Source organism: Canis aureus, chromosome 31 (assembly GCF_053574225.1).
Source record: "Canis aureus isolate CA01 chromosome 31, VMU_Caureus_v.1.0, whole genome shotgun sequence".
In the NCBI taxonomy this organism is placed as follows: domain Eukaryota; kingdom Metazoa; phylum Chordata; class Mammalia; order Carnivora; family Canidae; genus Canis; species Canis aureus.
Window position 1 is genome coordinate 22,869,435 of NC_135641.1, and position 13,123 is coordinate 22,882,557.

The 13,123-nt window shown below is 44.2% G+C and overlaps 1 protein-coding gene across 4 annotated transcripts in view; it reads right to left on the minus strand.

Annotated features, from left to right (window-relative positions):
* Positions 1 to 2,238: 2,238 nt before the first annotated feature.
* LIPH (lipase H) overlaps positions 2,239 to 13,123 on the minus strand; it is a 51,069-nt gene continuing 40,184 nt past the window's right edge. For 2 of the 4 annotated variants that reach the window (XM_077879980.1, XM_077879979.1), the window contains 2 exons: positions 8,094 to 8,267; positions 2,239 to 6,566 (listed from right to left, as the gene is read on the minus strand). In XM_077879980.1, coding sequence (XP_077736106.1) covers positions 6,479 to 6,566; positions 8,094 to 8,267 — 262 coding nt within the window. In that variant the 3' untranslated portion in view covers positions 2,239 to 6,478. Of the gene's footprint in view, positions 6,567 to 8,093; positions 8,268 to 13,123 lie in introns of those variants that run through there. The other 2 variants (XM_077879982.1, XM_077879981.1) reach the window with 2 other exon arrangements.

The following is a 13,123-nucleotide window of genomic DNA, read 5'->3' on the forward strand; positions in this document are numbered from 1 at the left end:
CAGAGGTGTTTAAACAGGAGAATGATTTAGTTCCCGTTTTAGGATGTTTGCTCTGCCAGATGATTAGAATACTTTCTGAGTTGGTAGTTGCAGCTGTCCTAGTAAGAAAGGTTGCAGGCTGAGCCAGGACCACGGCGATGAGGATGAAGGCGGAAGGATGGACACACGATAGGAGCTGAGTTGGTAGGACATATGACTGATTAAATGGAGAAGAGGCAGAGAGGACTCCATAATGCCACAAGCCTAGACGACAGAGAGGAGGCATCCTTATCATATTCAAAGCACACTGGGCCAAATAGGGAGCACCTGTCAGAATTCGAAGTGTACTGGGTCCTAGCAATTCCACGTCCAGGAATTTAACCTATAGATACGCTCACAGACAAAGATGTATGTTCAAGGGTATTCCCTCAGCTTTATTTTTTTTGTTTTTTTTATAATAAATTTATTTTTTATTGGTGTTCAATTTGCCAACATACAGAATAACACCCAGTGCTCATCCCGTCAAGTGCCCCCCTCAGTGCCGTCACCCATTCACCCCCACCCCCCGCCCTCCTCCCCTTCCACCACCCCTAGTTCATTTCCCAGAGTTAGGAGTCTTTATGTTCTGTCTCCCTTTCTGATATTTCCCACACATTTCTTCTCCCTTCCCTTATATTCCCTTCCACTATTATTTATATTCCCCAAATGAATGAGACCATATAATGTTTGTCATTCTCCGATTGACTTACTTCACTCAGCATAATACCCTCCAGTAATTTTGGTATTAAGAGATTGAGAACAACCTAAATGCCCATCAGTTGGGGACTAACTGATGAGGTTAATTGTGGTATGTTCCCAAAAGTAATGCCGAGTAGTTTCTTAAAAGAGGGAACCAACTCTATATATCCCGATACCGCACAGTCACCACAGAGATAGTGGTGATAAAGAGCAAACAGACAAGTCGCATTGTTAGAGTATACTACGACAGTCTATAAAAAGAAAAAAAAAAGGGATATGTTTTGCCTTTCCAAAATACTGAAGTATTTATGAATGAAATTATTCAATGTCTGGGATTTGCAATGAAATAAGGGGATGAAGTTTAGTGGGTAGGGATAAAAATCGACCAAGATTGGTCATTGAATTGATAATTGTTGAAGTTGGATGATGGGCATATGGAGGAGGATTTATGCCATTATATTTCCATATATGTTTGAAATTTTCCATTTAAAAAATGTGGGGAAATGGTCTCAGCCCCCCATTCTCATTTTCTCCCTTCAAACCCTCCATTACAGGTGCGCATACACCATGTTAGTTCATGTCTCTGACAACACTCTTCCCCCTCTCTGGCTATGTCTCCCTGAAAAATTGCTACTCCTTCATAACCACCCAGGGCAATTGTCCCCTCCTCTGAGAAGCCTTCTCCAGCTCCAACAGTCAGAAAGGTGGTTCTTTCTCTGTGCTGGGGGTTCCCTGCAGAGTGTCTGTATTCCTTTTATTACAAATACTATGTCATTATCCATCTCCCCGTAGACAGTAAACATTTCTAGAAATGAGACAATGTCTCATCTGTCTTTTGCCTGTCCCAGCCCTTAGCCCTGTGCTTGGCTTATAATTGGCACTTAACAAGTGTTTGTTAAATTAATGGGTCAAGTCTAGCGAGGGAATGATTGGTTGTTTGGAATGGTACATGTTGATTTTGTGAAGTCAGAGGAATATAGGAGGAAAGAACGTAAGTGAAAAACATTACTGGGCGTGTGCTGGGGCCAGGAACAGTAGTGAACCAGAAGCTAAGGCTTCTAGTCTCGAGGCCTTGACATTCCTTCTGGTTGGGGGACAGCATGGAGAGAGTCATAATTTTAGAGTGGATTAGGTGCTATGGGGAAAATAGATAGGGCAAAGCTGCTTCAGCTCCAGAGAAGCAAGCATCATGAACCCACTTATGAGAGAGTAGATGAGCCAGTTTTTCAGGTGAAGGCACTCTGAGCACTGCTGAGGCTACAGCTTGAGTGCTGAGTGGGACTCAAGCCTCGATTTGCCCTTCCCAAGCCCCTGCTCTTTCCTCTGCCGTGCAGCGCCTCTCACCAAGCAGGTGAAAATCCAGAGGTCCAACAGCATTCAGATCTGGAGGTCCGTCATCTGTCTGGAGAGTCAAAACAAAAGGAGGGGAGGAGGTCTCCTAGGGAGACCCTGAGACTTTGGGAAGTAACAGCAGCTGATATTCACTGAGCACTTGGTACACTCCAGACCCCACGGTAAGCGTTTTACATGCAGGCATGAATGTATTTATTCCACATAAGATCCCATGTGAAGCAGAGACTTTTAATAGTCCCCTTTTACAGTCCAGGAAAGGGAGCTTAGGAAGAGTTAAGTCGACAGAGGCCACACACCAGAGCCTAATCTCTTTCCCAATGCTACCTCCTTGAGATAGAGAACTGAGATCAGAAACCTGATAAGGAGATGGGGGAACCAGAGAACAGGACGACTCACGCAGGGATGTTGGTGAGGGGAAGAAGTGTTAGAAAAGGAAGCAGTGTGCAGTGGCAGTGTCCGTGGAAAAACCCAGCAGGCTGACCTGAGGGTTGTGGGATTCCGCCAAACTGGGGGCATAAGAGACCTTTGACAGCTCTTGTGGGAGATGCAAACCTGATTTCCCATAGGCTCACCATCCAAGCTTCTGCTGGCTGCCTGAGGTGCCCCACTCCCCGGGAGTCCTATTCTGACTCCTGCTCAACCTGTCTGCTTAGGGAAGAAGCCTGGGACTGTGCTCCTCCCTCCCATCCCACCCACGCGCTGATCTGTCCCCCTCCCCCAGCACCTGCAGAGCTAACTCTTCACCAGCTGGTGCACCACCTGGCGTCTACACCAGACTCTTAATACACTTGAGCCTATGCATTTACAACACATGCCCAGGCAGCCTGACAAATGACAGCAGTAATCCCCAACCAAGGGACTCATGCTGGACTGAGAAGCAGGTAGGTGCCAGTGGCTCAGGGAAGTGGGAGGGAAGAAAAGGCAAGGGGTTCCAGTGTGAATGGATTAGCCAGGCCCTCACCGAAGCTCTTTGTCAATAGCACTCAAGCTCCTTTATTGGCTGGGTGAGATCTGCACAGAGCAATTGAAGGGAGGAGCTCGAGGAGCACACGATTTAGTGTCCCTATCCATTGTGGCCATAACTGATTGGAACAGGATAGACACCTTCCCCAAGAGGGGGATCTAAATGCTGCTTCCTCTCCCTGGACTTTGGAATTGGGCCACCTACTGATTGAATAGCCAGGACACAATGGTACCAATGACCCCAGTGGTCCACAGCTGCCCTGTGAGGGAGCCACGCTGGGTCAGAGAGACTCAAGGTAGAGCACAGGGTTAATAAAGGCCCGTGAACTCTTTAGCTAAAGGCTCTGCCCTTCCAGAAGGCTCCCTGTTGAGCTCTTGGGTTGCCTCAAATCCTCTCACTAGTAAAATTTGCATTAGTATGAGTAGTATGAGTAGATTTCTGTTACTGGCATTCAAAGTCTCCTTGGCTAAGCTAGGGTTTTGCAGGACCGAGAGCATGGGACAGGGGTCCAAGAATGAGAGGTTCCAAGTTTAGGGTTTGGGAAGTAACACAATTAAGTGTGTTGATGTCTAAATCCGAGTGGAGGTGACTCCCTCAAGTCCTAAAAATGAGTTCACTCCATTCTGTTCAGCAGACATTTGTTGAGCACTTGCTTTGTGCCCGGCACTGTACCAGGTGCTAGGGCAACAAGCCACAGCTGCTCTTGCTGTGCTCACAGTCTCCTAGGGGAACAGACACAGATATATAACAATATGGCATAAGAAAATGATGATGTGATGATGCACATACAAAGTCAGTGGCAAAGCAGGTGGCAGAAGAGAGTTGTGGAAAGCAAGAGGGACTTTGAACCCCAGCTTGGAGTCATCCAGGAATGCTGGAGGGGCCTGGAGGGCTCTAGCCAAGGCACTAACATGGGGAAGTGGGGGAGAGCAAAATCTCTGATGGGCTTCCTGAAGAATGGTATGAGGACCATCTGGAAGGTTCTAAAAGGAGTGAAAAAAGAGCCAACCTTCTTTTTCCCCGGGGAGCCTGAGAAATGGTTAGTGGGTCTCTAGTAAGAACGGAAACAGTAACAAGTGCTGGGAGAGAAGGCTAAGGCAGAGAAAGGAATGCACCTCCGTGGACATGGGCCATGGCTGGAGTGGAGGGAGCTCTTACAACTGAACACGGTTCCGTAGGGCTCAGAAGAGCATGGTGAGCGCTCATTTACTACGTCCTGAGCACAGAGCACAGACCGTGTTGTAGGCGCCACGTTAGGCACATGGCCCCTGCCTTACCAGTCTAGTGGAGAAGACAGACGTTAATCAAATAATCACACAAATAAATGTACGGGAAAATAAAAAGCTCAGTAGGAGATCATTGATGAAGATGGGGGGGGTAAACTGCAATTTAATTGTATCTAGGATTTGGGATTCAGATAGAGATTCTGACAAAGAAGAGGGAGGAGAGGCAAGGATAGCAAGGGAGAGTGGCAAGTTCAGGGGCCTCGGGAGAACCTGCGAAGCCAGTACCACCCCTGGAACCGCCTTCACTTCTCTGGATCACCACCATGTGAGGCTCATTGAGATTCATCTCCCTCCAGTAAACAAACTTCCTTCCTTTATTCATTCATTCATCCATTTGTCCATCCATTCACCCATTCCCCAGTGAGCCAGGTACCAGTGCGAGGAGACCCTAGAGAAGAAGCTGAGAGAGCCCCCCTGCGTGAGGAGTTCATAAGTGACAACAATGCTCTTCCATTTTCTCGCTGTTGTTCTGGCCCCCTGCCTACCAGGCGAGGGAAAGAGGACAAAGAAATGGCTGTGCTGATCAAGATATGGGACTGGTAAACCTCTAAAAAAGAAATCAGGGCCCACTGACATCCTGATTTCTCTGTGCACAATTGCTGAAGAAATGGGGAAGAGGGACGAAGGGTGAGAAGATACCCAAGTGGGCAGGAGCATCTCTGAGCCTCATTCCTTCCCAGGTGCAGGCTCCGTATACGTGTAGGAATCCGTACAGGACGTGCCACACAGGTATGTCCTCATGGAGTTCTACAGTTTATAAAATAAAAAGTCCATTTCTTTTTAAAAGGGCTGTTGTCATGGAAAGCAGTAGAAGAATAGTCACTTGGATAAGGAGGAGGTTGTGGGCCTGTGACTTGGGAGGCTCAGGAACCTTCCTGCAGCGGCCACAGCTGTGGGATGGCTGGTGCCCACCCCTCCAGCTGTGCCTGCGCTGGGCATCTGGCCCCGGGGATGGTCCTCCTGTGGTTCTGGCCCTTGACTTAGTTGCTGTTGCCACTCCAGATTCACTGATCATACCTATTCCTGGGGCAGCCTAAGAATTTTTCAAACTGGAGGCCTCCGGTGCTCCAAGAGCAACCCGGTGTGTGCTTTGAATTCAGATGTTAGCCACATGAGTTACTTAGCGGGTTCCCGAAGGTTAGCATTAGTTACCTCCAACAGGCAGAGAGCATATTTTCATTTTGCATCTGCGTATTCGCTAAATGTCCTTCAAATAACCGTGCACTGCATCAGTAACAAGGAAAAAGTAAACATTTCTGAAGGATTGCTTAAAATGAGGGCTGCCTGGAAAAGTGACCCTTAAGTGACAAACAAGCTCTGCTTCTTCTCTCCTGCCTCGCGCTCCATCCACTGCCCCTGGGGGCGAGGCTGTGCTACCCCTTCATCTACCATTCTTCCCTCATCTGCCCACTATCTGGTCCCAGCAGCTGCCCCTGGGGCTGGCCCTCTGTCCCCACTTCCTCCACCCGCCAGCCCACTTTAGAGAGGCCGGGGTGTGGCCTTCCTGCCTTCCCAGGGCAAACAGCTCAAGAGACGCTGTTGGAAATAAGGAGAGGCTCTCTTACTGCATATTAGATCAGCCATATCAAAATAAATAAAAGCATATTCACATTTATCAAACCACTCAAGGATGTGGCACCCATGGGATTTCAAAGAACCCTTCACAGACTTGCCTCCCAAACCCCCACAATAGCCCCGTGAGGTAGGTCAGGCTCCACTCCTTTCTACATGTAAGGACCTGGAGGAGTTTGGCACAGGGAATGCAGGGTCAAGTCCAAAGTGAGGTGACCAGCCAGTCCTTCCCTTTCAGATGCTTGACGGGCCACGGAGATGAGCAGAGCTGCCCGAGTGACCGGCTGCAGACCCGACAGGCCGGAACGGAGGAGGCCCCAGGACGCAGCCACACAAGGCGCTGGGCCGTGGGGAGCCTGGCTATTTCCGACTTGCCCTACTTAGGGGCTCCCCTCCCAGGACCGTTCCATAATCCAAGGTCGTTTGGCATTTTGCAGTATGACATCCAGGGGACGCTGCCAGGAAAAGAAAAAAAACCCTGCTTATTCATACTTTTTTGTGCCTTGAGAAGGTGAAGTGACGCTTTACAAAAGCCTGGAGCTGTAGTTTTCTTGATGTCACTGGTGCCCGCGTGTCCAAACAACAGTTACATCTGCAGCTTGGGGCACAGGATAGGTTGGAAGACGTTTTCAATGTTTTCCATCAGTACAAGATCATACCGACACAACTGGGGCCTGTAAAAATAGGACGATATCCTTGTCAATCAAGTAGTAAAAATAGCCCACTCTAGGAAAAGAAATCATACACGTCCTTAGGATACGATATTGTGGAGCAATTATTTCTAACGTTGTAGGAATATGCTTATGGTAAATAAGCAGAGCAACATCAGCAACAATAAGAAAGCAGGATGTAAAATGCTATTTACCACCTAACTTCGTCTAGGTGTAAAAGCAATAATAGGCGACTAGAAAGAAAGAATCCAGGGCCCCTGGATGGCTTGGTTGGTTAAGCATCTGCTTTGGGCTCGGGTCATGGGATCGAGCCCCACATTGGGCTCCCTGCTTGGCGGGGAGTCTGTTTCTCCCTCTCCCTCTGCCCCACCCCCCTCTTGTGTTCTGTCTCTCAAATAAATTAATAAAATCTTGAAAGAAAGAAAGTCCAAACTATTAACAATTGTTGCCTCTGAATAATGTCATCGTGGGTGATATTTTTTGGCTTCTTAACACCTTCGTACTTTCCAGATTTTATAAAAATCAATCTATATACCTTTGATAATCAAGAAAAACAAGTATTAAAAACTTCCATGGTTTTAAGATGTAATGACTGTCCTCTTGGAAGAAACTTGTATTCTTAAATGTTTTAGGGTACCCCAAACTTTCAGGAGAAAGGAATTCATAAGCATAAAGCACTGACTGCTCACAGCCTTGTCTACCCCTGTCTTGTCCATAGATTGGATGTTAGGACTATATGTTGGAGTGGCATTAGTCACAGTGACCTGCCGCCACAGCTTTGCTCTTTCTCCCCTCTTTGACTTTGCCCCTCCATACCCCCCCACACACTGTTGCTTATTTTTTCTGAACCAATTGAGAATAGGTTGTTTACCCCTTAATACTTCAATGCGTATTTCCTAAGAACAAGGACATTCTCGGTACAGTTGTCAAATTCAACATCAAGATAGTACTTCCCTACTGTGTAGTGGAATAAATATTCCAATTATTCTGTACCTTTTTTTACAGTAGGCTCTGTGTTTGCCAGATTATACAAGGCTTTTTTCTACAACAAGAACAAAAAATTTGTAAGCAGTGTGGGTGGAGTAGTTAGGGAAGAATTCTATAACTATAATCATATAACATTATTTCTTTGGATTATTTGGATTATTTATCTTTAAGTGCCTACCAGTATAATTTTCTTCAATTATGGGGCTACTCATTTTTATCAAGTCTATTTTTGGAAAACCCCTCATCTTCTAAATTGATGAAGATCCCATTAAAACATCAGACCAGGACAGCCGCGGTGGCTCAGCGGTTTAACACCATCTTCAGCCCAGGGCGTGATCCTGGAGACCCAGGATCAAGTCCCATGTCGGGCTCCCTGCATGGAGCCTGCTTCTCCCTCTGCCTGTGTCCCTGCCTCTCTCTCTCTCTCTGTGTCTCTTATGAATAAATAAAATCTTAAAAAAAAAATCAGACCAAACAGATTAGACAGAAACCCAATAACATCTTTGGAAAACAAGGGCTTGTCAAACCCTGCCCATGGCTCACCTCTCTGGATGGGCAAGTGACCTTAACTTCATGCGAAGAACCCTGAGCTTGTATTTGGGGCCTATTACAGATCCTGTAGAGAACACCAAGGAAATAGTTGACACTTTATCCAAGTCTTGATTAAATCTTGCAAGCAGACTCACTTGGTGGTATTTCTGAAATATTGCAGGTTCACTAGAAGGAAGAATTAATATTGTTAAGTGGATCTAGATTGCTAATGAAATCATTTTGAAGCCTACAAATCACTCTTAAGAAGGTAGCCGCTTGACCCCAAAGTTCTGCTGTATTCCCAAAGACTGCATAAGAGAAGCTTCTGGCCTCAAGAGTGATGAAATACTGTGGCACAAGAGAAGTATGCCCGCTACTATATACACTAGATATCATCCTCATCTCTGGACACATGTCTCCATTGCCCCGAAAAATTCTTCAAGATGAGTATTACATTGTCTTCACTTTATAGACAAGGAAACTTGCTTCTGGAGCTTAAACTCAGCCAGGTCACAGGGCTTATCTGCATCACTGCAGGGATTCAAATTCAGTCCTGAGTTCAAACAGTCCATTAAATTGCATTGCTAGGTGTGTATGCATATTTTTAGCCCGATTAGCTACTAATTTGAAGTTTTGCTTAAGCATATATTTTTTTAGTCCTGCCTTTCAAATAAGATAGCTAAGTCCCAGGTTCCAATACTTTTTCCTACAATGTCATGTTTCCTACAGTTGGAATTTCACATTGAGCCTAAAGTATGTCCACTGGGGAGGCTCAGTAGGTCAATGTCCCTCTGGGAAACTGGGGATGTAGACCATGGAGACTGCCCTGGGCTCAGAGATGGGTGGCTTGCTCTAGAACTGAATCCTTAATTTTGTGGTGGGAATGGGGATGAGAGGGTGTGTGTCACCTCAGCCTCACTAGAATCATGTGTAAGTCCTGTGGAGAGCAAACGTGTCACAAGTTTGAAAGTTACCCAGATTTTAGTTTTTAAATATGATCCTCACTAAAAGGAATGGGGGTTGGGGCACCTGGGTGGCTCAGTCGGTTAAGCTTCTGCATTCAGCTCAGGTCATGAACTAGGGTCCTAGGATCAAGCTCTGCGTTGGGCTCCCTACTCAGGATGGAGCCTGCTTCTCCCTCTCCTCCCAGCTTGTGCTCTCTCTTGCTCTTGCTCTCTCTCTCTCTCTCTCTCAAAAAAATAAATAAATCTCAAAAAATAAAAAATAAAAAGTAAAAGGAATGAGGGCTTCCAAGAGAAATGGCTGATTCCAGGGCTAAGTCAGAGAAGGTACAAAGTGATTCCACAACAACTTGTGTGTCAAAAAGTGAGGAACTAAAAAAAAAAAAACAAAAAACTGAGGAACTGCTCAAAGAATGGTGGAGATGTTCAAAAGAATATAGAATCACTTCACATTCATCAGGATGGCAAAAATTTTTTTAAAAACTGAAAATAAGAAGTGTTCACAAGGATATGGAGAAATTGGAACCCTTGTACACTGTTGCTAGGAAGGTAAAGTCATACAACCACAATGGCAAATGGTCTGAGGTCTCTTCGAAGAATTAAAAATAGAATTGCTTTATGATCCGGCAATTCTACTTCTGGGTATATATGCAAAAGAATTGAAAGCAAGGTCTCAGAAAGATACTTTTGCACACCCATGTTCATAGCATCATCATTCACAAGAGTCAGAAGTAGAAGCAACCCAAATGCCCATCAATGGATGAATGGATAAATAACATGTGATATATACATACAATGGAATATTATTCAGCCATAAAAAGGAAGGAAATTTTGTTATATGGTACAACATGGATAAACCTTGAGGACATCACATCATGCTAAATGAAATAAGCCAGTCACAAAAAGATAAATATTGTTTGACTCCATTTTAAGTTATCTAAAGTAATCAAATTCATAGAAACATGGGGCGCCTGGGTGGCTCAGTCGGTTGGGCGTCTGCCTTCACTCAGGTCATGATCCTGGGGTTCTGGTATCGAGTCCTGCATGGGGCTCCCTATTCAGTAGGGAGCCTGCTTCTCCCTCTCCCTCTGCTGCTCCCCCTGCTTGTGCTCTCTCTCTCTCTCTCTCTGTCAAATAAATAAATAAATAAATCTTTTTAAAAAATTCATAGAAACAAAGTAGAAAGGTAGTTATCAGAGGCTGGAGGGAGAAGGAAAAGGGAGTCATTGATCAATGGGCATAGAGTTTCAGTTTGCAAGATGAAAGGGTTCTGGAGATTTATTTTACAATAATGTGAATATTCTTTTTTTTTTAAGATTTCATTTATTTATTCATGAGAGACAAAGAGAGGCAGACACATAGGCAGAGGGAGAAACAGGCTCCATGCAGGAAGCCCGATGTGGGACTTGATCCCAGGCCTAGAATCATGCCCCGAGCCAAAGGCAGACACACTCAACCGCTGAGCCACCCAGGTGTCCCTAATGTGAATACTCTTAACACTACTAAGCTGTATACTTATAGATGATGAAGATAATAAATTTTACATTATGTGTTTTCATCACGATAAAAAATGCATTTAAAAAAAAGGGCACAGACCCAGTTTGAAGAGATTTCACTGACCAGATTTGAGACAATTTAAATATCAAAATAAATAATGGTAGTAACTGACTGCGAGTCCCCATTAACAAAATAAAAGTCCATGGGTCCATATTGATACAACCAGATACATAGATAAATAAATGGGGAGAAGAAAAATGCTTTCCCTAAATGATGAATTAGAAAAATCACCATTTGACAATCATCATAGTAACAATTCAACTACAACTACATCACAACTAGTGGGTAAAAGTTTGAGGAGTAATGGAACATTTGCATGGTCTCAAAGTACCTCCCCGCAGTATACTTCTTAATACAAAGGAAAAACAGTAACTTGATAGTGAAGAAACTTGGCAGAAACACCTTAATGAACCAGTCCACTTTAATGAAATAAATCAAAGTTGTGGGCCTCCTGATAGGGCACACTGGACCAAACATAACATCACTTCTGTGCTGTTCTTGCCAGAGATGTATGATCTGAATGTAATCATGAGGAAGCATCAGACAAACCCAAACTGAAGACATGCTGAAAATAACTGACCGATAAGTGTCAAAGTCAAAAAAGTCAAGGAAAGATGGAAGAAGGTTCAAGTGAAGACTAAAGAAAGAGGATAACCAAATACAACCAATGATCCTGAGTTGGATCCCTCTCCAAGAGCAGCTGTGGGAACACGAGCATTCAGAGATTCCAGGAAAGTGATGCCGCCTGCGGTTGGCAAAACCCAGTGGGGGTAGATGGAAGGCAGGAGAGGGAAAAGCCCCCCTGGAGCTGGTAAAGCCTGTCTACAAGTACAGGTTGGAACCCCCTCTTCCACCTGGAGGGATGTCTGGAAATACTGGGGGAGGCATTAACCAAGGAATGGGTTCTAAAAAGAAAAAATGGAGCGAGAGCCAATGAACTATGGGCTTTGACCAATAATAGGAGCCAGATGTTTGTTTCTGTTAGTATGGTGCACTAACCACCCTGCAAACAATTCCTAATAATGGATACAATTAAAACAAAAACAAAACTAAAAACCTTTTAAATTGCACTGGAAAGCAAAGAACACTGAGAAACCTCAAAAATATGTGAAGGCAGAAATACTGACATCACATCACCTTTTGTTGGCCTTTTTTGGAAGTTAGTAACAAGTTTTCTTTTTTATGGTCTTGCACTGCAGTAGAACACAAAACAAAGCCACTGGAGGAGGAGAATTGAATGGGAAACTCTGGTGAGGGGTGAACTAAAAATAAATTCTAAGTACACAACCCTCCTACAACCTCAGGGGGCAAAAACAATCTCTATCAAAATCCTAGCTGCCTTTCTTTTTCTTCCAGAAACTGACAAGCTAATTTAAAATCCACGTGGAAATTAAAGAGACCCAGAATAGTCAAACAACTTTGAAAAAGACCAAACTTGGGGTGCCTGGGTGTCTCAGCTACTTAAGCATCCCACTCTTGATTTCAGCTCAAGTCATGATCTCAGGGTCTTGAGATCAAGACCCACATTTGGGTCCACACCTAGAGTGGAGCCTGCTTTGGATTCTCCCTCTCCCTCTGCCCACCCCCTTCACCCAACATGTATGTGCTGTCTCTAAAAAAAGAAAAGAAAAAGACCAAAGCTAGGGAATTCACACTTCCTGATTGCAAAATTTGTTGGAAAGCTTCAGTAGTGCTACAGTAAGCTACATGACAATGTGGTATTTGTATTAGGATAGATATATACATCAATGGAAGAGAATTGAGAGTCCAGAAATAAAACCTTCCGTTTACTGTCTATTGATTTAGGCAAGGGTGTCAAGACATTCACAGAGAAAGAATAGGTTTTTCAATAAATGGTGCTGTGATAACTGGGTGTCCACAGGCAAAGGAATAAAGTAGGACCCTCTACCTTATTCTATATGCAAAAACGAACTCAAAATGGATCAAAGACCAAATGTGAGACCTAAAATTATAAAGGACTTGTGTCCAGAGTAAATAAAGAACTCTTGCAATTCAACAATAAAAAGGTAATAATCCAATTTTAAAGTAAGAGGCACACAAAAACCGGTACCCAGATGTTTATAGCAGCTTTATTCAAAATTATCAAGATTTGGATGTAGCCAAGATGTCCTTTAGTAGAAGAATGGGTAAATAAACTGTAGTACATCCAGACAATGGAATACTATTCAGTGCCAAAAGGATATGAGCTAGCAAGCTATGAAAAAACATGAAGAAAACTTAAATCCTATTACTAAGTGAAAGAAGCCACTTTGGAAAGGTTACATACTGTAGGATTCAGCTACATGACATTCTGAAAAAGGCAAAACTCTGGAGACAGTAAAAAGACCAATAGTTGCTAATAGTTAGAAGGAAGAGACGGATATGATAGGCAGAGCACAGAGGACTTTTAGGATTATAGGATCTACTCCATGATCCTATAATGGTAGATATATGTTCTAATATGTTTGTCAAAACCTATAGAATGTACACCACCAACAGTGAACCCTAATGTAAACCATGGAC